This window comes from Vanellus vanellus (genome assembly GCF_965231255.1).
Source record: "Vanellus vanellus genome assembly, chromosome: 1".
Classification (NCBI taxonomy): domain Eukaryota; kingdom Metazoa; phylum Chordata; class Aves; order Charadriiformes; family Charadriidae; genus Vanellus; species Vanellus vanellus.
Genome location: NC_138905.1, coordinates 61,721,789 through 61,747,251, shown reverse-complemented (window position 1 = coordinate 61,747,251; position 25,463 = coordinate 61,721,789). Strand labels below are relative to the sequence as shown.

General features: G+C 36.8%; 1 protein-coding gene across 1 annotated transcript in view; it reads right to left on the bottom strand.

Annotated features, from left to right (window-relative positions):
* The window catches only part of SLC41A2 (solute carrier family 41 member 2), a gene marked incomplete at its 5' end in the record, with an annotated part of 57,781 nt that extends 32,775 nt beyond the window's left edge, over positions 1-25,006 (bottom strand). Inside the window, 6 exons of the mRNA XM_082486999.1 lie at positions 218-365; positions 10,368-10,514; positions 13,101-13,245; positions 14,110-14,181; positions 21,610-21,717; positions 24,452-25,006. Of these exons, the coding sequence (XP_082343125.1) occupies positions 218-365; positions 10,368-10,514; positions 13,101-13,245; positions 14,110-14,181; positions 21,610-21,717; positions 24,452-25,006 (1,175 nt within the window). The remainder of the gene's footprint in view (positions 1-217; positions 366-10,367; positions 10,515-13,100; positions 13,246-14,109; positions 14,182-21,609; positions 21,718-24,451) is intronic.
* Between the last annotated feature and the right edge of the window lie 457 nt (positions 25,007-25,463).

The window sequence follows — 25,463 nt, the reverse complement described above, 5'->3', positions numbered from 1 at the left end:
TCCGCTCAGTTGTTGCCACAGGCTGCTGCTGTCTCCTCAACTCCTTCCCACCTGTGACTTAACTTTGTAACCTCCTTGTTTTGGGAAGATTACAGTTTATTCACACTCTACATTCTAGAGGCTCCTTAAATGTTTCTTTTAAGTACAATCAGGTGTTCAATAAGATATATAGAGACACAGGGTGACTCTCAAGATGAAGTAAGACAAATAGACTTACCTGCTTATAACCATGGCAGTTATAACAGGCTCCCATCCTGAATGGAGAACAGTTCTGGTAGCTGGGTGTTTGGCAGCTATGACAATCCCCATCGGAGTCAGAGCCAAAAAAAAGGCACCAACCAAAGGAGATACATAGTAATATGTCTCTAAAATAATAATATAGAAAAAAAAAAAAAAACACAAACCTGTTTTACTTTCAAGACATAAGTTTTTCCTAATTTGGAACACTAAAATAAATTCTAACATACATCATGCAATTGAGGAATTTTAATAGTCTTTATCACTACTGCACCTAAAGTTTCAACTATTGCACTAAACAAGATGGTTAACATCTGCCATCTGTGATTGCTGTCTCCCATCTTCTCAAGGACAGAACTATCTGTGCAAAGTTGGAATTTTGAAGAGGGTTTTTTTATGATGCTTTATGATAAAAATGCAATAAGGATGTGGAATATAAAACATTATTTTGTAACATATCTACTAAAAAAAAAGTAACTTAATGTACTGAAAACGCATTTTGTTTATACACAAATTCATAGCATATGTACACCCCCTTCTTTCCAAAGCACAGATAATATGATAATCTTCCCAGAAATAGCATAGCTAAAATGATGCAAGCACAATGTGTAATATTGAGACATTTATATCAGTAGTTCAGTTGTTTTATAACCTGAGTCTGAAAATTCACAGCAACTATTCTGCTGCTTGCACCTATTCATCAGAATTGCATCATATTTCATAGGAACACAACTGCAAACAGCAGTGAGTACCATCATAAAGCTGATCTTATAAGGCGAACAGCTGCCTCCACAGAAAGAATACTATGTTTCTGGATTACTTGGTTTTATAATCCCATCCACACAGAAGCTATTACAGTGATCCAAGACTTCCTAATTCAACAGTGAGGTAAATAATGGAAAAATCATCCTAATGGCAAATATATATATATATATATATATATAAACTATGCAAATATTTCACTTTCACATATACTTAGTTTTATGAGAAATGTGGTCATGTATTTAATGTTAAATACATTTTGCCTAAACTTTCAGAATTTGGACAAGTCTTAAAGCAAAATATGCTTTAAATTAACAGGTTGAAGTACTTAATGTAAAGCATACAAACACTTTACAAAGAAGAATAATATTTAGTATATAGAAAGTATTCTCACCCATGTATAATGGTTTATTACAAAGGCTGCAAGTTCAAGCAATTACTACTTTAATGTTATCTTGGTGGAGTTAAAATTACTCCTGGAAGAATTGCTGTAGAGTTTTTAGGAGTTACTATCCTTCTGCATTGACTGGTAACCTCTGCAGCAGAGCCAGCAGAAAAGATAGTAAGGTACCTTTCACTGGGTAAGCTAAAAGTAGAAAGCTATTAGAATGAGAATGAGACTCAAAGCCCAAAAGAGAAATAATTTTTTCCTTTCCTTATCTAACTATTCTACAGTATATTATCTCCTTCTTCCTTTGTGGTGCCTTTTTTTCCTCCTTTCTCCTCTTTCTGTGAACTACACGGTGAGCCTAATGTAAAGAGATCTTACTCAAAAGACTACACACAATACATGATTCCTTTATTTGATAATTATAGTTTTGTTTTATCCAACTTACTAAAAAGGACAAAAATATACTGATGTAAAGTTCTTCAACTACCTACTGCCTAGGTAAACACATTCTTCTCTCTACTTGCAATGAAGAAAGATCCCTGTGTGCACTAAAATTGGTCACATGGAAAGCTACCATTCATTTACATCTATTTATTTAAAATTTTGAAACTTCTCTCCTTTTCCCCCTCTCTTTTTTTTTTTTCCCCCCAAGACATAAATCATACTACATCCCTGCTACTTTTTCTTTCTTCCTCTCTGTCTGTTCCTCTCATATGGAACCAAGGTGAGCATTAGTATGTACCAGAAACCCAATAACTGATTTAAGGGTCAGAATGAGAGAACGACTCTAATGTAGTACATTTAGTAAAATATAAATGGGCACAAAATAAGTTCCGAGTCTTTGCCACATTTTTGGAGAGGTTGCCAATTTTATTAAAAGGTAAAATCTGCTGGTCAGCAAAGATCCTCTGTTGCAAGCAAACATTGAACAGCAAAATACAAATGTAATGGGGAGCATTTCCCTAATTAATCACTGATTTTTGAAATTCTTTCACTTGTACATGAACAATTAGCCCACTGTACTCTTTATTACCGGACTTCTACCAACACAGGAAAAGAAAGTATAGTTCAAAAAAAGTATGCCTTTTACAATAATTTCTTTTTTAATCCCACTAACAACTAAAGAACTTGTTAGAACATGTTAATGAAAAAAGGGAGAATATTTAACTATCCGCGCCTCTCTCCAAGCTTGCAGAGCTAGTCCAAGAATGTAGTCCAAGAATTATAAAGAACAGTAAAAATAAGTGAAGTGTATCATATAATTCCTTTCTTCTGAGCAGGGAGGAGGGAGTGGGTGAAGAAAGCGCACATAGATAAAACTGAAATCAGTCCAGCAAATGAACAATGAATATGAACCAAAAATTATTTAATAGGAAACTTCTAAATAAATAATATCTATGTAAAATATAAAATATATATACACACATCATCCTGCTACAGAAATTATTTGTAAGAAGTTTAAAAAAAAGAAAAAAAAGACAGTCTCACTAGTATATAATGATTCATGAATTATAACCAAAATAAATATAATTCATATCTGCAGTGCAACAGGACCATTTCAGAAGTCAGCAAGTAGCCAGAAGCAAGGGCAGCTTTACATGACTAACCTATGTCTGATTATCAAACCTTTCACTAGCTGAATTCAACATATTTTAAGCTAGTTAACAGCAGCTACAGGAAATAAGAAAATATGCACCCATAAAATGACACAAACTGTCATTTTTACAGGAAACAAAGCAAAATTTAGATGAACTTTCAAGAGAGCGAATATGAGCTTTATAGCAATAAAACTAAGGTGCATAGTGACATAAAAGACAATGACATGAAACGATGCAATCAGGTTTTTGTTTTGTTTTGGGAATTTTTGGTTGGTGTTTTGTTTGGGTTTTTTTTTGGTGATGGTGGTTTTTGGTTTGTGGAGGGGTGTTTTGTTGGTTTTTTGGGGGTTGGTTTTTTTTTTTTTGTTTTTTTTTTTTTTTACACACTAAGATAGGACTTTCAAGACTACTCAGTTATGGCTTAGCTTTATCCCTTTAAGTTAACAGCAAGTGAAAGGAGTTAATTTTTTTGGCCTTATTGTTCAACATTTTAGTATATATAAACGTCTTCATTTCACCATGGAGAAAAGTACAGAGAAAACTTACAAAATAGGTTTTATACCCAAGTCCTATTAACAGATTATAAAAGCTACCCCATTTTTTGCAATACTGTCACAAGTCTGCCGGAAAAGAACAAAATCCAGGAGTGGCTCTCAGGAGTGGGGGATCTCCAAGAACAGGACACAGCCACAGCTTAGATTCTTTTTTAAAAAAACCTTCTGCTATGATAAGATATAAGCATTTTATTGGGATTCTCTGTTCTAAAGTGCTAGAGGGAATGATAAATAAATAAATAAATAAATAGGTCACCAATCATCCCCATGCTGCTAAACAAGAAGGAAATCAGGTATAGCTATTAATCTGTTTACAAGTTTTAGACTAGACAACTGAAGATCACCCTGCTCAGATTTTTTAAGGCAAAGATTATGTAAAAATTAAGGCAAGGCAGCTGCCTACCAGAACTTCAAATTCTACTGCCTGTCTATTAAATTTAATTAAAAACAGAACTAGAGAAACAACTAATAGTTTAGAATTATATTACAGAATCTGTCACAAGTGAGCAATGATAGACACCAGTTACCTACAAGACCCATGAAACTACTCAGCTCCAGTCTAACTCTTGGGAAAAGAGCACAGAAGAAGAAAAAGTATTCTACAATAGCTGGAGAATGGGAAGAAGGAATAAATTACTCCTCTTTTAGGGCTCACTTCACTCCATTTTTGACAGATTTATATCATGTAGCTTACATGGTAAAAGGAATATTGCTCAACCTGGCTCTGCTGTAGAATTTGTACCATCTCACAGTGGAAGATCAACTCCTAAAAGCACTCAACTCTTCAATGAGCTTCTGACTGTGACCTTAAATTAAAATAGGAAAGAGACGAGGTTCTCAACTGGGTCCTTACTGATCTTCATTTACTTCAAGCCCTCAAGTCTTCAGTAAACAGTAATACAAATTAATCTTCTAGTTCAGAGAACTCAGATGCTTAATGTTTTACTCCTTGTGCCGGGTATCTACTGTGACTTACTGTTCAGTGCAGTGCCACTGAAAACAATGCAACCTCTAGTAGGAATTAGAGGTAAATTGGAAACATACTACTTCAAAGCAACTGCTAGGAACCTGAAAATAATAATGTGAATCACACAATTTGTCTTCTCAACCTGGATCCAACATGCATGAGAGATAAATGCATGTATTTAAGCCACGTTCTGTGAGAAAAAAAGGGAAGCTTTAAACGAAGTCATTACTGAGATGATTACTGAGAAATGACAAGCAACACGGACCTCCATGATAAATACACTGGGTCTTCCTATTCCAGAGCGTTCCCCGTGTTCTGTTCGAGGAACTGGAGCCGGGTCGCTGAGACGGTCCTGGGGAGCCCTCTAGTGCTTTCCCCCAGCTATTTAACAAGGATTCACAGATAATCGTTCTTTTTAGGGAGCTGTTGAGGCAAAAAGACCTGATAACCTTTTACTATTTAAATCCCCGTGTTTGATAGCTTTGCCGTTATTTTTCAAGTACTCAGGGCACGGAATCACAGAGTCACGGAATTTTCAGAGTTGGAAGGGACCTCGAGAGATCATCTAGTCCAACTCCCCTGCTAAAGCAGGATTGCCCAGAGCACATTACTCAGGACTGCATCCAGGCGGGTCTTGAAAACCTCCAGAGAAGGGGACTCCACAACCTCCCTGGGCAGCCTGTGCCAGTGCTCTGTCACCCTCACCGTAAAGAAGTTTTTCCGTGTACTTGAACGGAACTTCCTGTGTTCTAACTTGTGCCCATCACCCCTCTTCCTGTCACTGGGAACCACTGAAAAGAGCCTGGCTCCATCCTCCTTCAACCCACCCTTGAGATACTTGTATGCCATAATAAGGTCTCCCCTCAGCCTTCTCCAGGCTAAAGAGTCCCAGCTCTCTCAGCTTTTCCACATAAGGGAGATCCTCCAATCCCTTAATCATCTTAGTGGCCCTAAGAACTTTTAAGAAATTATATATATATATGATGGTGGCCAAACAAGATGTTTGATTTGGCCCTAGCCTAGGTAGAAATACTACAGTCCTTTCCCCCGCCTCTTCTGGGTATGTCAGGGAGCATCTTCTCAAACCAAAGGCTGAGGACAGGTGTACAGCTCTGTTACAGACAAGTGGAAAGCTTGTACGTAAATAATTTCCCCCTTCCAGTTTTGTTATCTGAAAACAACTCTTCCCCTGAAGAAAGGAGCCAGAAACGTACACTTTGTTTCAGTACATTTGAGTAGTTAGGCTAATAAATCATAGGGGAAAATAGTTAATTCAGAATACAGTTCAGAAGTGAATCTCACCTGCTTCATTACTAGCCCATAAACTGTGGGTTTCTTTATAACATTCCCATTGTGTTTGTTATTCTGGCATTGAGAAAGCAGGGAAATGACAGAAAGAACGTAAGAGCATCTGTGCTTGGTGATGCCAAAGGTCTCATCTAGTCCAGTATCCTGTGTCTGACTAGGGTTAACAGTTCAGGCTTGTAGAAAGAAGAAAAGAAAATTACAAGTTTAGTGATGCTTCTTTCAGTGTGCTCTGCCAGCTTCTGCCGCTGTTTGCCTCAGGGATTTCATCACTCAAGTTTCTGCCTGCATTGTCCTGTTCAATACTGCTTAATGGATTATTCTCTGATTAACTTATCCAAATAGGTCTCTAAAATCACTCTGGTCCTCTTAATATATCATGGCAGTAAGTTCCACATCCCAGTCCTGTATTGTGTATAAAGTTTCTTTAACTTTTTTTTAACCTGTTGCCTAATCATTTTCTGAATGCCTCTTCCCTGCCATTCACAACTTTATACACCTCTCCTGACCTGAAGCTACTCCATACTTTTATTCCTTGTTACTATTTCATAGTTCAAATACATGCATCTTGGAAACCACACATTTCCTAGGGCTTTGTGGTATGTTCTTACTTTAGAAAGAGTCTCTGTTTCCCAAAAGAAAGAAATACAAAGACATTGAAAAAAACCATAAACAGCAGAAGCAGCCATTTTAGCAGTATCTAGATCATTACATACATCACCAAAAGAGAATTATTTCCAGAAGACCATATAGAAAGAAAATTGGGAATAACTCTTAGAAGTGTACTTGAGCGCACTAATCCTTCCCCCTGCACATGCGTGGGATCTGCTTTTCAGCTGCAGTGGCTGAGTAAAACGACAGCTGTAAAAGTAGCAAAGGTCAGTTCAAACTGGCCCCACTTCTTTTTTTATTCCTCTGAGATACATTAGGCCACCTGTAACTACAGATGTAAATTTCTGGAAACGTGTGAAAAGAAGAAAGAAGTCCAAATTTCTTTCCTCATCTTCTTTTTGGGGTTGAGTGGTTTTTGTTTGGCTTTTTTAGATTAAAAAAAAAAAAAGGCAAACCCCCCATGCTTTAGAAATTTCCTGAAATATTAGTAGTAATTAGTTACTACTTTAAAAAAAGAAACATATTATCTGTAATTTATATAAAGAATAGGAAGCAGTGCTAGATATAGTCACAAGATAATATATATTGTTTATTTACAAATGACAAATGTAGCTGCTTTTAAAATTCAGCTACCATTAAAATACCAGTACATGTAACTAAGTTTTATCTGTGGCCACAATTAAAAAAATGGAAAGGAGTAGGAAGCTGTTTAAAAACAGTAAGACTCAATATTCATGATTTACTGTCTTTGAGACGTAAGGGTTCAACTTAAGCAATTATACAGAGAACATTACAATGCAAATACATAAGAAACTAATATTTATAGGGAAAAGATTTAGGAAACAAATGAAAAAATCACTGGAATATTCATTACAATGTAGTTTACAAAGCAAAATTTTAAAAACTAAAATGAAGTTTGAACTATAGGGCACAGGTTTCTAAGAAACATCGTTTGAAATACTTACTAGTTAATATTTAAAGCCTGAAGTCTAGCATTAATTATTTTAAATCAAACATGGTCCTGACCAGAATAAATTTTAATCATAACCCTAGCCCCAAATCTAATCTCAGTGTTAATGCAAATTTGGCAACCTCTTCCAACTCCACACCTACCCATATAGCTAGTATATGCCAATAATCATAGCTAGCTCCTTTCCATATAGCTGGTATACCAACTTCCCTGGCACTTCATTGACTAGCATAAACCCTAATTTTGAACTGAATTCCAATCAAACACATCAATTATTGGGACCTGAGATCTATTTTAAGCAGAACAACCCAATGTTCCAGTCTGGTAAGACCTTTGGGCACAGAAATTAATCTAGATAAACAGTCTCTAAACTCTATTATCCCAGCCCTAGCACTAGCTAGAGGCACCAAATTTCATGAGAATAGAGACTTCCTTTCTGTTCTTCTCATCAGAAAAAAGAAAGAAGAGAGGTTAAAAAAATCTTTATTAATTTTCTTTTCACTGCAAGTCTATAAACTTCCTTAAAAGAAGTATCTAAATGAAGTATTTGAGAAATAAGTTATTAGAATATAATAGAAAGTATTTATAGTTACAAAATAAACAATACAATTTAAGTCAACAAAAATATTGAAAATACTAAAAATGGCTGTATTGCACACTGATACATTTAAACTGACATCAAGTCACAGAATCACAGACTGGTCAGGATTGGAAGGGACCTCTGGAGATCATCTAGTCCAACCCCCCTGCCAGAGCAGGGTCACCTACAGCAGGTTGCACAGGATGGTGTCCAGGCGGGTTTTGAATGTCTCCAGAGTGGGAGACTCCACAACCTCTCTGGGCAGCCTGTTCCAGTGCTCTGCCACTCTCAAAGTAAAGAAGTCCCTCCTCATGTTTAGATGGAACTTCCTACGTTCAAGTTTGTGCTCGTTACCTCTATCACTGGGCATCACTTAAAATAAAAGACTGTTCTCATCTACCTGGCACCCTTCCTTTCAGTATTTGTAAGTATTGATAAGATCCCTCCTCATTCTTCTTTTCTCTAGACTAAAAAGACCCAAGTGCCTAAGCCTTTCCTCATAAGATGCTCAAATCCCCTAATTGTCTTAGTAGCCCTTTGCTGGACCCTCTCCAGCAGTTCCCTGTCCTTCTTGAAGTGGGGAGCCCAGAGCTGGACAGAATACTCCAGATGTGGCCTCACCAGGGCAGAGTAGAGAGGGAGGATGACCTCCCTCGACCTGCTGGCCACACTCTTCTTGATGCACCCCAGGATGAATACTTTCTAAATATGTTTCTATGGAAGGAGTCATTTGCATCAATAATTTAATTTTAAATATTATTCTGAACATTCTTCTCCTATGAGAAAATGTTTTCATACTTTTTGTTTCTTCATGGGGGAGATGAAGCAGGAAGAAAAAGACTGATTTTTGAGTTCCCCATTCTCATTTTCCAAGCTCACACCTCCTTTGTGACAACCAAGCATTTCATTACATCAGCTACTATCTGAGCATGCTTCTAATAATAATAACTATAAGTGTATTCCTTTTTAGCAGACATTGTGATGATGAACATTCTTCAGTGGTCTGCTCCTTTAAGAGAGTAGTATTTAGACAGTACAAGTTCTAGAAATCAGAAAAAGAGTTTCAAAGAGACTATATAAACATGCAAACAACTAGTAGAAGAGAAGAATTGCAGACTGAAAAAAAAAAAACAAAACCCAACAAGTAATTAATCAGAAAATTAGTTTGGAGCTGTGTATGTGTAATTCACCTGTTCACAGCTTTTAGTGGGAAAATAAGCAAGCAGTAAAAAAGTGTCATCAAGAAGCCAGACAGAATTCATCCATGAAGTAGGATTAGATCATTGCCCTCTGTAGTCAGTAGTCAGCAAAGGCCTCCCCTTTGCTGCTTAGCTATTCAAAGTGGTTATACATTGTTTCATCTTTCATGGCAGAACCACTGTTATGTAGAAAGTTACAGCTAAATTAGCAGATTTATGTTTGAAATATAGTCATTGAATGTTATGACACAAAACAAAACAAAGAAAACAGAAGGGAGTAGGCATATCATTTGGAGAAGCTGGAAGTGGCTACTTTGTTTAGTGAAAAGCAGAAGGAAATGCTGGTAAAATCAAGCACAGACGCAGGGAATGGGAGAGACGTGGAAGTGTCACACTGTGAGGGAAATGAGATAGGAAAGAGCTGAGGAAACTGGTATTGGAAGCTGGAATAAGAAAGATGAGGAAACAAGGAGGTATTGCAATGGGAGGTGGAAAACACTTGGAAGGAATCAGAAGGAAACTCACAATGGTCTTTGAGTGAATAATTTAAAAGTCATAGCAATAACAAAGCACAAATCTATCTAAAATTAGGCTTCACTTCTTTGAATACATACTTGTAGACTTGCTATTGTTACTCATAGTACTTAAATTATTGTTATTTTTATTTGTGGGCACAGCTGCAGCTCAAGATATATTCAAATTTTGTCTAAAACCACACCCTAACAAAAAAAAAATTCTCAAAGCAGAACTCCTCTCCCAGTAGCTGATCAAGACAGTCAATTCAATTCCTTCCCCTTAGTGCAAGGATAACACTTCAAAAGTAAATATTTGATTTAGGGGTGGGCATTCAAGAAAACTTGGGTGAAGACAGCTTCTGTCCCCCCTAAGAAAGCAGAGTAAATTCAGCAACTACAGTTTCGAATTCACATGTAGATTGACTGTGATACTGTAAGAGTCTTCCAGATACTAGTATATTCTGCCAAGACTGTGGTTAGCGACTTCTATCATCTTAAAGAAGATCATGGCATAATGTGGCAACCCAAGATAAATCATTCAACGGTATAAATGTTGACAAAAAAGCCAGTCAAACAAAAAGGTTTTCTAAATCTCTCCCTCCCTGCCTTCTCCCCACCATCCTAACCCAAAAGAGGTTCCTAGGGAGACATACATACCCACTTAGAAACATACTTACCAAGGCAAGTATAAAGACCCTGACTTATCCATGCTAGTATAGCTAGAGTGATAAGATCTCCAAAACTTGCTGCTATAGGAGTGGCAACATTGTCAGGATTAATACCAGTCTTCTTTGATCCAACAATAACTCCAACCATTATTATTCCTACAATCAACAAAGAAGACAGAACAGTAACCATATTTACTGTGCTAACACCACAGAAATTTCCAAGAAAATGGCACTTTCAAACTTGATAAGTAAGAAGTCAGTGCTTTTGTCCCAGGGTGACTGTTCTTCCCACCTGACTGATGTCTACATTTTTAAGTTTTAGCCATTTTAAAAAATGAGTTTATATATTAAAAAAATACAATAAGCATACACACACAAAAGAATCAAGAGCCTTCTGTACAATGAAATATTTTGCTTATGATTAGAATTAGCACTATTGAAATTGTAAATGAGCCATTTCCTGAAGAAAAAAATATGCAACGTATTATTTCTACACCGTATTAACTTTAGCTGACTGAAATTTAAATTACACTAGGCTGAAAACAACATAAGATTAAAAACTTCAACATCTGATATTGTGCAAGATTTCCAGTCGTGGACTTAGCACCAATAGTCAAGAAGCTACATCATAAATTAAAAACTAGGCAACATATAAAAATGTTACTTGCTATACAGTTGAAACATTTTAAATTGAGGATGTTTGTTTCCACTTCTTTTCTTATAAACAGCAACGGAATCATGGAATCACGGAGTTTTCAGAGTTGGAAGGGACCTCGAGAGATCATCTAGTCCAACTCCCCTGCTAAAGCAGGATTGCCCAGAGCACATTACTCAGGACTGCATCCAGGCGGGTCCTGAAAATCTCCAGAGAAGGGGACTCCACAACCTCCCTGGGCAGCCTGTGCCAGTGCTCTGTCACCCTCACCGTAAAGAAGTTTTTCCGTGTATTTGAACGGAACTTCCTGTGTTCTAACTTGTGCCCATTACCCCTCGTCCTGTCACTGGGAACCACTGAAAAGAGCCTGGCTCCATCCTCCTTCAACCCACCCTTTAGATATTTGTATGCCATAATAAGGTCTCCCCTCAGCCTTCTCTTCTCCAGGCTAAAGAGTCCCAGCTCTCTCAGCCTTTCCTCATAAGGGAGATGCTCCAAGCCCTTAATCATCTTAGTTGCTCTTCGCTGGACTTGCTCCAGCAGTTCCCTGTCCCTCTTGAACTGGGGAGCCCAAAACTGGATACAGTATTCCAGCTGTGGCCTCACCAGTGCAGAGTAGAGGGGGAGAATGACCTCCTTCGACCTACCGGCCACACTCTTCCCTATGCAGCGCAGGATTCCATTGGCCTTTTTGGCAACAAGGGCACATTGCTGGGCCATGGATAAGTTACTGTCTACAACAAACACTTTTTAAGAGGCATTTCTCTGCAGAATGCAAGTGGTTACTAAAAATAAAATTCACAATTCTATTAATAGCATTCTTTGCAATAACTTCAGTAATTTCCTTCTCACCACATAATACACATAAGAGCTTCAACTCTGTATACCATCCTTCATGTTATTTCAAAGAATTTTTGAAAAATTGGTATTACAATTTTCATGTATTTTAGCAATATTATGTATTGTAGGCTACCTTAGAAGTTCACTTCTAGAGAAACTGTCTAAAGCATTACACTCCATTAAATCCTCAAAAGAAAGAATTGAAATGATCCTGTAGGATCACAATATTTCAAAAGCACCTGTTTAATGTGTAGGAGGATGAAGTTTAGAAAGTAATTTCCTGAGCTGGCCCATCACCAGATAAAAACAAAAGTTCCTCTCCCTGTCCAAATTCTACATGAGACATTAAAAAAGGGCACTGTTCCTCAGTTCTCTTGCCGCTCTTAATTCTGTGCATGATCAAACTCAATGGCTTTGTAGTCACTAAAAAAAACATGTGTTCTTAATTCCATGCAAAACTTCAGCAATTTTTAAATTTTCACATAAGTAAGCATATCAGATTAGTAAAAAAAAAAAGCAAACATTTTATCTGACTTGGTATTGTTAAGACTACTGACTATGTATTTTCATTAAGAATATATCTCAAGTAGAGGTACTTTTTTCCCCCCTCATGTCCATTAAGTACCATCTTTTATGGTTAAATGTTTCCTGACAATTGCAGGAGAAGATTAAATTCATCACGCCATGTGGCTCCAGACAGACATTGGCACTGTTTGTAGAGGGGGACTTGAACTTGGCCCAAACCCTTTCCATAACAAGCCCATTTGTTCACTTCTGATACAAAGCAGAGCACAAACTAACATATAAGCAGCACAGGCAACCAGGAAGTTTGGCTTCAGCTGATCTAACATCCATGCTTACTTGAGCTTAACTACAAATAAGTTCTACTTGTTTGGTACTAAGAATATATTTTGTATTTTAATGAATATACAAAGCAGGGGAGAAAAGTACTCCGTCACATGAGGTAAAATGTAAAAAAAAAAAAACAAACAAAAAACAACCAAAACTTTTTGGTTTAGATATGCTCAGGAGGTCATGCAAATTGGGCCTTTTCGAAGAATATGACAGGAGAGATTGCAATATGCAGGCCTACATGGAAATTGCAAAAGGGCATCCTATATTCAGCCGAGTTTCAGATGCATTGCGTCTTACTGGATTTAAATTTTCAAGGAATAGCAACATAATATACATTCAGCATCCACAGAAAAATAAATAACTGTAAAGAGTAACATATATGCTCCTTTTACCTTGTAAAAGAGAAGCTATGAAGGCAGTTGCTACGCTGCTAGAACACAGAAGGATTGAATGATCAAAACGATATTTGCCCTCTGGAATCCAGCCCAATATAACTGCTGCCACTGCTGCCAGAAAACCAACTACTGTTGCCTGAACCTGGAAAAGAAAAAGAAGGTGAAAAATTCTTTAAATGGATAGATTTAAGAGTACTACAGAATCATTTTCTTTTATTTTTTCCTCCTATCTAAATTTATTTGCAAGGTGTTAATGCAGCGTGCTCATCCATTTTGTAGAGATTATAACCTTGGATGATCAAGAAGAAAAATCTTATGTTGGCAGAAAAGGCTTTGCCAACATTTCAGAGACTCAAGAATAACAAAAGTAAAATCAGGGAAAATTGTGGAGGATTTACCGGAAGCCAAAGTTGAAATGCCTGAAGACGCTTCTAAGCCACTTAAAACAGCAAAGTTACAGCATAAACATTTTGACTATTTTTTGAGCATGTTGTATTATAACACATGAAAATTAAATAGTTCTTAATCTTAAGAAATAGCTGCTTTGGAGAACAAATACTCCTTTCCTCAAATGACCCAGCTATTTAAAATATTGTTTATTATCCAAAAGCTCTGTTGCATACTTCCTTTAAACATTGAATCCAATGCAAATACAATACTGAAAATATTTAAGAGGTCAAATTCAAAAGGTTTTGCCAAATCTGAAATTTTTCTCTAATCATCCTCAGATCTTCTCTGAGAAAAATTAAAAAGGAAATATCCTTGATACCATCACAAAGAATACTTTACCTCTTATTCTGATAAACAGAAGCTTATATTGTTTTAGAGAACTACACTGTTCAAAAACATCAGTCATATAAACATTGTATGATAAGTATAAGCCAATGTAGCAGAGCTAGTTTCCCATTAACACTGTCTGTCTCCATACTTACCAATGCTTGTGATGGATTTTTTCAATAACTTTGCTGGCTTACAAGAATTAATCAAATAAGTCCATTATTTTTACCTGTTTCAAGGCTAAATTGCCAATTATTAGGTTCCATTTCTCAATGGGAGAATCCATTTTTCCAATATTTACCTGTCAAAATTACAAAAGAATTTCAGAGATTTGCCTTTAAAATTGTATTACTTAAAAATGCACCAATAAGGCAGAAACCCATAAATAATTCAACTCACACACACACAAAAAAGAGACATTTTGAAAGCAAGTTAAAACCAACCTATACTTTTGTTCGAGTCAAGCATTGCTGTTGATTTTAAATTGTACTTAAAGTATCTAGCCAAAAGTAGATACGTTTGATGCAGTTTCACATAGTAACTTGTTTAATGTTAGCTTACTGTGCAAGGTATACTAGCCACCTTACACTCCAGAAATGTCCAAGCACCACCAGTGATTAGATCAATGTCTGGAAGGGAAACTTATCAGTGTTCAGCCACTTTAGACAGACCTTGCTTCTATGGCCCTTAAATTCTATGAGCCAACAGAAAAATGTGTAGATACCTGTGTGTGTGGACACACACAGTCTCGTTCAAGTGTGTTGATTGCAATGAAACTACCTGCACAGAGAAACAGCAAGTGCTTAAAGAAGATCAGAAACCACATCTAATACTGTTTAGGATTCTAACTTTTCATTTATACAATACAGCTAGAGACTTATGATGCTGTAATTATATAAGTCTAGCCTTAGCTGGAAAGACAGCAAATAAATTATTCTAAGAAATGAAGAAGTTCATACATACTCTTTTATGTTTCCTACTTTTACTTATTTTTTTGAGTTAGAGGACAAGAGCTGAAAAACTGTACATACCACTTCAGTATGGCTATATTTAAAATAACTTCCCTTTTGTGATAACCGTACAATTTTTTCTATGTTGATCACAAATTTTAGTGTGTTTTTTCCCATAGAATACTAATTTATAAGATAACATACGTCTCAAAACACAGAAAGTCTTAATGTTTTTTTTTTCCTCTTCTGATAATTTCTTTCCAGTTGGTTTCACTTCCATTTCTTTTCCACTTTGTTCCATTTTGTGATAGTAGTGACTTGCAAGGAACAAAGTATTAAAAGAAACGCTGACTTAAAACCTTAGAAATAAAATAAGACACTTTATCTCAATCTACACTATAAATATTTTCCAGTATTCAAAGTACAGTCAAAGCTCTGCAAATACAAGCACCAAATTTAAGTGTTACAGCAATATTTAAGGAAGTGCAGATAAGAATCTCCTTTGCAACCTTCTTAAATATATATGCTAAATGAATGAAATGGCAGGCTACAGAGACCTTCACTCTTTTTCTCCTTTGAAGAAGTTTTTTAAAAGTAGGCAAAAAATCCTTGCTAAAACAGTAATCTTGCAAAATGCATAATCCAGCCTAAAAGTGAACTGCTGCCAAAAGGCATAGTTCTTCTCACCCCTACTATCAGCTATATAGTCACATTTTCTTTCTTGAACCTGACCTACCAACTCCATGAGTGAGTTCATGGCAAAATACATTTGCATGATGTATTGATGGAAAGTGCATTTTTTCAGGGAGCAAAAAGGGGTTGTCTTCTACAAAGTTATCTGATCTATCCAAAAAAACTATCTGATCAGCCTTCTACAAAATTATCTGATCTATCATATGCAATCATGTAACCATGCACAAATGCTCTTAGGGTTTAGGAGGGAGAAAACCAGCAGGCTGACTCCTTTCAGCTGCAGATTTCCATAAAGTAAGATGAAGTTTACTGTGATACTGTGGAATAGGTGGATATAAACAAAAAGTTTGTAAAGTCATATTGCTAATGCCTAACCCTGATAACACACAGTGAAAACAAGAGCCTGCAAAAGTTTACAGGGATGACTGGATGAGTGGTGTTTTACTGTTGGTTTGTTGGGGTTTTTCACTTCCTCTTCAAAAAAAAAGAAAAGGGAATAGGGAGAACAGGCAACAGTGTGAACTGAGACAATGAGAGTGACTCAAACTACAGAACAAAGCTGAAGAATACAAAATGCACAATATAAATATTGTGCTTGAATGGGCAGTTGACCTAAGTACACCTCACACAGTTACACCAGCACAGCAGTGGAAGAAGGGAGAACAGTTTAAATTAACACTAATACCAGTGAGAAGTACAAGCTATGCCATAAGAAGTACAAGCTATGCCATGCGGTAAATTAAAACCACAGTCTTGAGATATGTTTAGTGAAATTACTGATTCTAAAGTGGATGGGAAATTTTGAGTGACAAGCAGCCAAAATAGGAGTTTGGGCAACAAGATGACTGAAGGTGATCAGGCAAAACTCAAGCCCAGATATATTATGGATGACAGAAACTTGCTAACAAGACATTACTTTATGGCTGACTACATAATTACAATGGAGTAAAGATAATTACTTTACAGTCCCAAGAGCATAAACCTGTCTACAAATTCAGATGCAATTATAAACTAACGGAGCAAGAAAGGTATGAATTATCTCCAATGCTGAACTCATTAGAAACTTCCTCCTCGAAGGTAAAGATATTCACAGGGGCACAGCCTTGCATTTACTTTATAGATGGTATCTGGAGCAGAGCCAGTTACTACAAATTTAGGTCAAAGAAAGGAAGATTAATCATACAACTGCCTCCAAATTACTATTTAGATACCCCTGAATGAATATACTCCTTCAGTTTTCTCTTAGGATGAGGATGACAGAACCAAAGATTGGATGGCTTAAGAGAGTTGGGGTCAATGAAATCAATGTGAAGAGTGCAAAGGACAGAATAGCCTCTTTCATAGAGGTCTGAGAGAACTGGCACATAAATTGCAGGTCCACTAGCAAGCTTTTTGATTAAACTCTCCAGTAAGGAATGATACAGTATGACACAGTACCTGTTTTTAAAACCTGGGGGAAGCAAAGCAATCAAGGCAATGTCCTGGAGTTTGAATTTGTATCTGGCAACTAAGCCAAAGTTGTCACCTGTAAGCAGTTATATGTAACAGGTTTCCATAGTTTTTTGTTTTGTTGTTTTTTAACTAACAATTAAAAACATGACTGAGTTCTTGTGTATTCATTTGCCTTTGCAGTAGCACTCAGGGCACGTGGCTGTCTATCCACCAGCTCGCAAAGCTCTGCGTATTGCAACTGGTGTTGAGCATGAAAAAGGTTACATAATTTGGAAGGTTCTTTGCAAGATAAAATCCTTTTTTTTCCTGTTTTTTCACATATAAATACTAAATATAATCTTATTAGCATTATCTTGATAATGACCTATCTATACTATTCTTATTTTATACAATACTGTTCTCTTAAATCTCAACTGTGTTGTGCACATGCGCATACACACACACTCTACAACATTTACTGATGAGCTCTTCACCAGCTAAACAAACTAGAGCCACCACTAGCAAAGGAGAGAGAGAACGTTCACACAACCATGACAAGCCTCTACCTCCTCCCTGTGAAGGATGTCCAACAAACTCACAATATGACTAAGGAAGTCCGGGAAAGTATTTCAATTACTTGTAACATAGTCCAGGGTCTGTCATGATTCTTGAAGAAAACAGGTCATACAAGGAAATTAGAGGTGTTAGAAAACAAACGAAAAAAACCCCACAAGCCTGTTGATGCAAAGCTGGGAAGCAGCTTGGTACCAGTTGTGCTGTGACCGTGACTACAGGCAATGCCAAAGAAACTGGAGCTCCTACATGCCACATAGCAATGTCTGAAGAAATACACTTCACAGAATCACAGAATTTTCAGAGTTGGAAGGGACCTCGAGAGATCATCTAGTCCAACTCCCCTGCTAAAGCAGGATTGCCTAGAGCACATTACTCAGGACTGCATCCAGGCGCGTCTTGAAAACCTCCAGAGAAGGGGACTCCACAACCTCCCTGGGCAGCCTGTGCCAGTGCTCTGTCACCCTCACCGTAAAGAAGTTTTTCCGTGTATTTGAACGGAACTTCCTGTGTTCTAACTTGTGCCCATTACCCCTCATCCTGTCACTGGCAACCACTGAAAAGAGCCTGGCTCCATCCTCCTTCAACCCACCCTTTAGATATTTGTATGCCATAATAAGGTCTCCCCTCAGCCTTCTCTTCTCCAGGCTAAAGAGTCCCAGCTCTCTCAGCCTTTCCTCATAAGGCAGATGCTCCAAGCCCTTAATCATCTTAGTTGCCCTTCGCTGCACTCGCTCCAGCAGTTCCCTGTCCCTCTTGAACTGGGGAGCCCAAAACTGGACACAGTATTCCAGTTGTGGCCTCACCAGTGCCGAGGAGAGGGGGAGAATGACCTCCTTCGACCCACTGGCCACACTCTTCCCTATGCAGCCCAGGATTCCATTGGCCTTTTTGGCAACAAGGGCACATTGCTGGGCCATGGATAAGTTACTGTCTACCACAACCCCCAAATCCTTCTCCTCCGAGCTACTTCCCAGCAGGTCCGCCCCTAACCTATACTGGTGCTTTACATTCTTCCTCCCCAGGTGCAGGACCTTGCACTTGCTTTTGTTGAACTTCATTGGGTTCTTCTCTGCCCAGCTCTCCAGCCTGTCCAGGTCACGCTGGATGGCAGCACGGCCCTCTGGGCTGTCAGCCACCCCACCCAGTTTGGTATCATCAGCAAACTTACTGAGGATACACTCTGTCCCCTCATCCAGGTCATTAATGAATATATTAAACAAAATTGGACCAAGTATTGACCCCTGGGGGACACCACTGGTTATAGGCCAGTAACACTGGCCTGGTAACACTGGTAACACTGGTCAGTTACACTGACCTCTTTGTGGCCAGTTAATTAACCTTCATTGTGGAAAGACGTGAACAGAGCTGGCTAATGCGATTTGGCCAAGACAGACATATGACAATTTCTGCTACCAGGGAGGAAGCCTTCATAGCATGCTTTATTAAAAACCTTTGAAGCATCAGCTGATTTATGTCTTTGTGAGACTTAATGACAGTGGTGAGTGGCACCGGTAACACTCCTAAAAATAAGCCCTCTCAGAATGGGCTGTTGTTTGAGTCTTGATAGGAGCCTAGGCTTCAAATGGACAAATTGACTCTGAAAAATCACATTCAAGACATCTACAGATCATGTTATCACACAGTTAAAGGGATATTCTTAAGAATGCCATTTTGGGCTGAGAGGAATTGACCTGAACCTCATGATGCCAACTTTAGGTAACCACTGAACATGCTGGGAAAACTCCATTATTCTTTTTCTGTGTGTCTGTGAGGGGGATCACCTCCTTGACTTTTGGTAACAGTTGATGGATACTATGAACCAAGGTCAGGATTCACAGTGCAGAAAACGGGCCAGCATGACCCTTTTCCAAATGGGAGGTTCAAAAATGAGATGAGGAAATCAGCCATTTATCGGCCCAGAGAAGAAGTTCTGGAGTGATGATCTGGCAAAGGTCATAAGCTCAATTGAGACAAAGAATTAAAGAACTCATTAACTGAAGCAGAAGTGGTGGAGCTGATTCTGACCCTCTTTTTCTAAGCCTTTAGTAAGGCACTGGTAGATCTTGGACTTGTTATATTTTTCACTATGCAATACAAGCACTTTCAATCCTCAGCCCACAGGAACAAATTAAGCAATCGGTCAACACCAAAAAAGAGTGAGGTAAAAGACAAAAGTATTCATGCCTGACAGTAAATGCAGGAAGTTTTAAATACAAAATAATGTTAAGAAACAGTAAGAATACTCAGAGAAGTAAGAGCATTAAAACTGAACAGAAAACAACTCATTAACTGAAGCAGAAGTGGTGGAGCTGATTCTGACCCTCTTTTTCTAAGCCTTTAGTAAGGCACTGGTAGATCTTGGACTTGTTATATTTTTCACTATGCAATACAAGCACTTTCAATCCTCAGCCCACAGGAACAAATTAAGCAATCGGTCAACACCAAAAAAGAGTGAGGTAAAAGACAAAAGTATTCATGCCTGACAGTAAATGCAGGAAGTTTTAAATACAAAATAATGTTAAGAAACAGTAAGAATACTCAGAGAAGTAAGAGCATTAAAACTGAACAGAAAACAACTCATTAACTGAAGCAGAAGTGGTGGAGCTGATTCTGACCCTCTTTTTCTAAGCCTTTAGTAAGGCACTGGTAGATCTTGGACTTGTTATATTTTTCACTATGCAATACAAGCACTTTCAATCCTCAGCCCACAGGAACAAATTAAGCAATCGGTCAACACCAAAAAAGAGTGAGGTAAAAGACAAAAGTATTCATGCCTGACAGTAAATGCAGGAAGTTTTAAATACAAAATAATGTTAAGAAACAGTAAGAATACTCAGAGAAGTAAGAGCATTAAAACTGAACAGAAAACAAGACTGAATAGCTAAGGCTGAAATTAATAAAAATACAACAAAACATGTCAGTCCTTATGTATGAAAGAATGGCTATGGGGCAAAAGTAATCAGTTTCTATAATGGGCATGACACAAGCAAACCTTCATAGGATTGCTAAGGCTGTCCATCACGGTGTGCATTTGGGCAATAACTCAATATAATGTGACAATGAAATTTATTAATGACAGAAAATTGAGAGACTTTGTCAATACAAAGCATTGTAATATCATACCAAAATTGGATGACCTTGAGGATTACAACAATGAAAACACATGAAATTCAACAGTAGAAATGCAAGGTCATGCACTTATGGACTAATAATATTTCTTCCAGAAAATGGGAGTGACAGCTGGAAATAACACAAAAGGAGAAATAGTGGGGGCCTTGCTGGAGAATGGAAAAATTATCTTACAATGGAGAAATGCTGCATTATGCGGTGTCTTACAGAGATACCCAGTTCAGGTACCAGAAATAGTTTAGCCATGTTATTATAACATTCTGTTGACTATAGTTATTCATGCACACACAAAAAATACATGGTAAGGTAATCTGGCTTGACTAGGCTAGAAAAAGGAAGGAATGAAACATTCTCCGAGATGCAGAAAAGAACTATGACAAATATGCAAGAAAGAAGACACAGAAAAAATGTAGTTATGCTATGTTAGTGTTGACAGATATACAAAAAATAAGCAAACCCCTCAAAAAAAAAACCCACCAAAAAAAAAAAAAGGGAATAAAATTATTTAGACAGAAAGCTACAAAAGAGTTTCTTACAGCTTGACCAACAAAGGTCTGGAGTAGCAATGTTAGCAATGCTTTATTTTGGTGCCACACAAGTGGTCTTTAGAAAAATGTGTTCAAAATGTACGTATTTTGTTAGCCTATTCAAACCCCATCAAGGCCAAAGAGATTTGTCAACCTTACAAAATACACATGTAAATCTCAAAAATCTACTTTATCTGTTCTGAATGATGACTCAGAAGAGACTGAAGAAGTAAAATTTTGATGTATGGACATTAGAAGAGGATCGCCTTTTTAACTTTGCCAATTTAATAACAGATTTAAAGAGCCCCCGTCACAGCCAGATTAAGCCATAAACATAAAACACTTGTGCTCCATAGATTTGTTTCCTTTTGAAATATTTACAACATATATCTGAAGAGTGAAGGGGAAGAGAAAGTTACTTACAGCAGTTGACAGCCGTGATGCTAAGGTCATTTCCAAATTTCCTTTGAGACCAAGAAGTGCAGGAACCAAAATAAAAACTTCAGTAACATTCTTGAACACATCCCAATGCTACAAAAAGGATACAGTGGGAAACATTCAATTGAAAAATACTCTTTAGACCATCCACAAAGTATTAAAAAAAACCTGCAACTCATAACTTAAGCCTCTAAAAAAAAAAAAAATCAATCTTTTTATATTGGACCTAAAAGTCTAAAGCCAGAACTGTTATCTGTCTAGACAAAATAGATTTATGACTGCATATTACTACTTCAAAGATGAGAATACGAAAAGTAAGAGATACAAAACTTAGCCTTAAAACAAACCTAGTTAAAAAAAGATGTCATTAATTTGAAGTCTTTTTTTTTCATGACTTTAAAATAGTACCAGGTGCTATGACTGTTCTTGAATTCTGCTCTTAATTTACAATAATATTTTCATCTTTTCCCTTCCAGCTGTGTAGAAACGTCACGTAAAAACAGCAAGGAATTAGTTGTCAAATGAAGAGAGCCTGTAACTAAAAATAGCTTCACTTTATTCTTTTATTTCTAAGCATAAAATTTGGAAAAGTACAGTTTTCCAGAATGCAGATTTTATAAAGCAAACAAAGACAAACTCTCCCATAATTTTTTTTGTGGGCACTGAGTTCTCAGCACTGAAATACTGTGCTACTTTGTATATCTTTCAATCCATGTATTTAATTTGTAATCATTTACCAACTTTAACTAAACTAACAAAACTGTGAATTGTCTTTACATTCATGGATTTGCAATCATTTAAATTATTAATGAAAATAAAATTATTCAATTCTTAAAAGTAAACAACATCTGAGAATTTCCTATATGTCAAGTTACATATGTATTTCCAACTGGGAAAGAATAGCCATGAAATGGCTTGTATGAATAGCCATGAAATAGTTTGTAAAAAACAAGTTTAGAATGCTTTGTTGTCTTCAAATTTTCATTTTCAAAATGTGTTCTGTCACATTTCAAAATCCTGCTATACTGATATCACAGATTAATCTTAGTTTAAGGTGAAAAAAGGTAGTACTGACGCTAGCTATTTATTTTTGCCTTTGTGTTACATCTCTCTCACTCATGGTGAACTGGACTGGGAAACCAATCAAGATTAAAAGTAATATAGAAGGAAAAATCAAGATATATCTCAATCCAGCTCAAAACCCAGCTATGCAAACACTTACACTCCCTTAAGGGAAGGAAGGCAAGAGGAAACATTTGGTTGGAAGTCAGTAGTGGCAGTAGGCACAACTGCCTCTTTTGGCTGATCATTATGCAGTATCATATATTAACAGAATACAAACAAAGCATCTGTATAAAGAATAAATTGATAAGATGCAAGTGAAGAAAACACAAGATTGGTGTAAAACAGTGCAAGGAAGCAGTAAAGTTTGCACGTCAATTTTTATTTTCCTTTTCCTTGCTGTATAAAAGTGACTTTTCATTGCAAGTGATTGAAGTCCAAGCTTCCTTTACAGTCTCAAGATTTTGAGTGACAAAGATGGTCACCTCTTACTCCTCTTTAAATTATCTTTGTAAACCCTTCAGTGTTGCTAAAGAAAACCCTAAAGCTGAATGAAACAAAAAAAAAAAAAAAGAAAAAAAACAGATTAATTTCTCTACTGTCTTTCAGTTTGAATGTTGTGGTTATTTCATATTTTTGAATAATTTTTGTTAATCTACTCACACAGGAATAAGAATCCATGAGGTTTGTATTTAACAAATTTCTGTTCTTTAAATGCAGAAATTAGGTAGGAAATAAAAGCAAATATAGCCTTCAAAATGCAAAAAGAAAGCTAGAAAATATGCTAGTCAAATAAACCTTTCTTAACTGTTACTTTCTCCAGAATTTTCTTCAAATACCACCACAGAATTATTTCATACCAACTGTTACTTATAACACTACTGAAATGCTGTTGACACCTACAACTGTGTTAAGATAGAAACCAGTCCTAAAAATGTTCCATATTAGTAGGATCTTGGTGACATAATACTCCAAAACAGGTTTTAAAAATACTAAGTCTTAAAATTCAGAGAAAGTTCTATTTAGCTTACTCCTGAACAACTATCATCATTAAAACTGCTACCACAAACCAAGATAATGTGGCTGCTCTGGACTTACTACAATTATATTTCAAGGTGGATGTGACTTTGCAGCCCTGTTCACACCACTGATGTTTGCAATTCTGGGTCTTCAGTATACCTAATGTTATATAAAAAAGTCACTTACATACACCTGAATATTCAAAAAAGCTCTAAATCACTTCATATGAATTTCATATAGCATACAAATACAATGCACGTTTTCATATACCATCTGCATTTTCATGCACCAAATTAATTACACAGTATTTCAGAAATTGCATAGACTTTAACCACGCAAGGAGATGAGATTATGCAATGAATTCTTCTAATCTTTTTAAACACCTATGTATTCTGGCACCATGGTTAATTACAAGTCCCACTTGACTATCCATATATTTATTAGTGTCCACAGAATTTTGAATCGTTAGTATATTTCTATCCTTAGTTAAAGCAGAAGGTAACAGTTTTATTCACCAGCCCACTGTGGCTAAATGACAACATTTACCAAGACTTGCATGACTCCAAATTAAACATTGGAACTGTTTAAGAAGAGGTTGGGGGAAAAGGAGTTCATAGTAGCACAACCATATATAGACCTAATTAATCCTCAATATTGTAAACATCTACAATATCACGTGTCAGAATCATTAACCCCACATAAACCTCACCCTGTTAAAAAGCCATCTTTCAAAGCAAATACCAACCTGCACAATATCCAAAACCATGCCAGCAGAAACAGTTCCAAATCCTGCTAGCAAAAAAGGTACAAGTATCTGTAACGCCATAATACTGCTGGATTCTTTGGGTTGTTTTCTACTTCCTTCCACAATGATATCTTCATTACTGTCACTAGATAGGTTGTCTTCCTGCAACATGGCATCTGTTTCTGAAGTGTCCATTCCATCACAGTAATTATAACTGCTAAAATCATCATACTTAGGGCTACAGCTAGACGAGCTGTGTCCATTGCTACCATGAAAACTTGGTTCTGAGAAGTGATGGTACTCTGTGTGTTGTTCAGACCTAACATTAAAATTGTGTCCTGCTGGTTGCAATCCCTCTTGCCAGACACCATTCGCTTTTTTATGTCTTTCATCCTGGTTTATTTGGTAAACAACAGGAACCATACTCAAAAGCAGCCTCAAAAATTTATCGGACTGAATTGTATTGAGATTTATGGTCCAGTTTACAAAACCTTCTCTGTCATGAAATTTGCTATTTGTTTTGGAGATAGGAGATCTGCCTTTACAGTTAGTCATAGTGCTACGGAAGTACAGGTTGAAAAGCACTTTGTTCTTCAGACGTCAGTGAAGAAATTTTGTAGATGAGTCATCAAGCCCTGCACTTGATGATTTTAAAACAAATAAACCAAAACGATCCTTTTTTGCATGCAAAAATGTTTTTTCATTGATCTCAGATCTTCAAGAATTCCATAAGCAAGACTGGATCTGCAAAAAAGAAAAACATATATATTCAAGCTTTAAAATATTTTAACTCTACAGAAGACACAAGATACTGGTTTGCATTTTCAGATCACCCAGTATCTTTCCAAAGCAAGTATTCATAGAAATACCAATCTTCTCCAACATTCAACTACCTAAGTTGAAAGAAATGAGAAGGTAAAAAGGGAGAGTTGGTGGGCGAGGAAGTTTCACAAACCAGTGTACTTTCCAGTGAAAGAAAGAGACAGCAATGTGGACTGTAAGTGAATCGGTG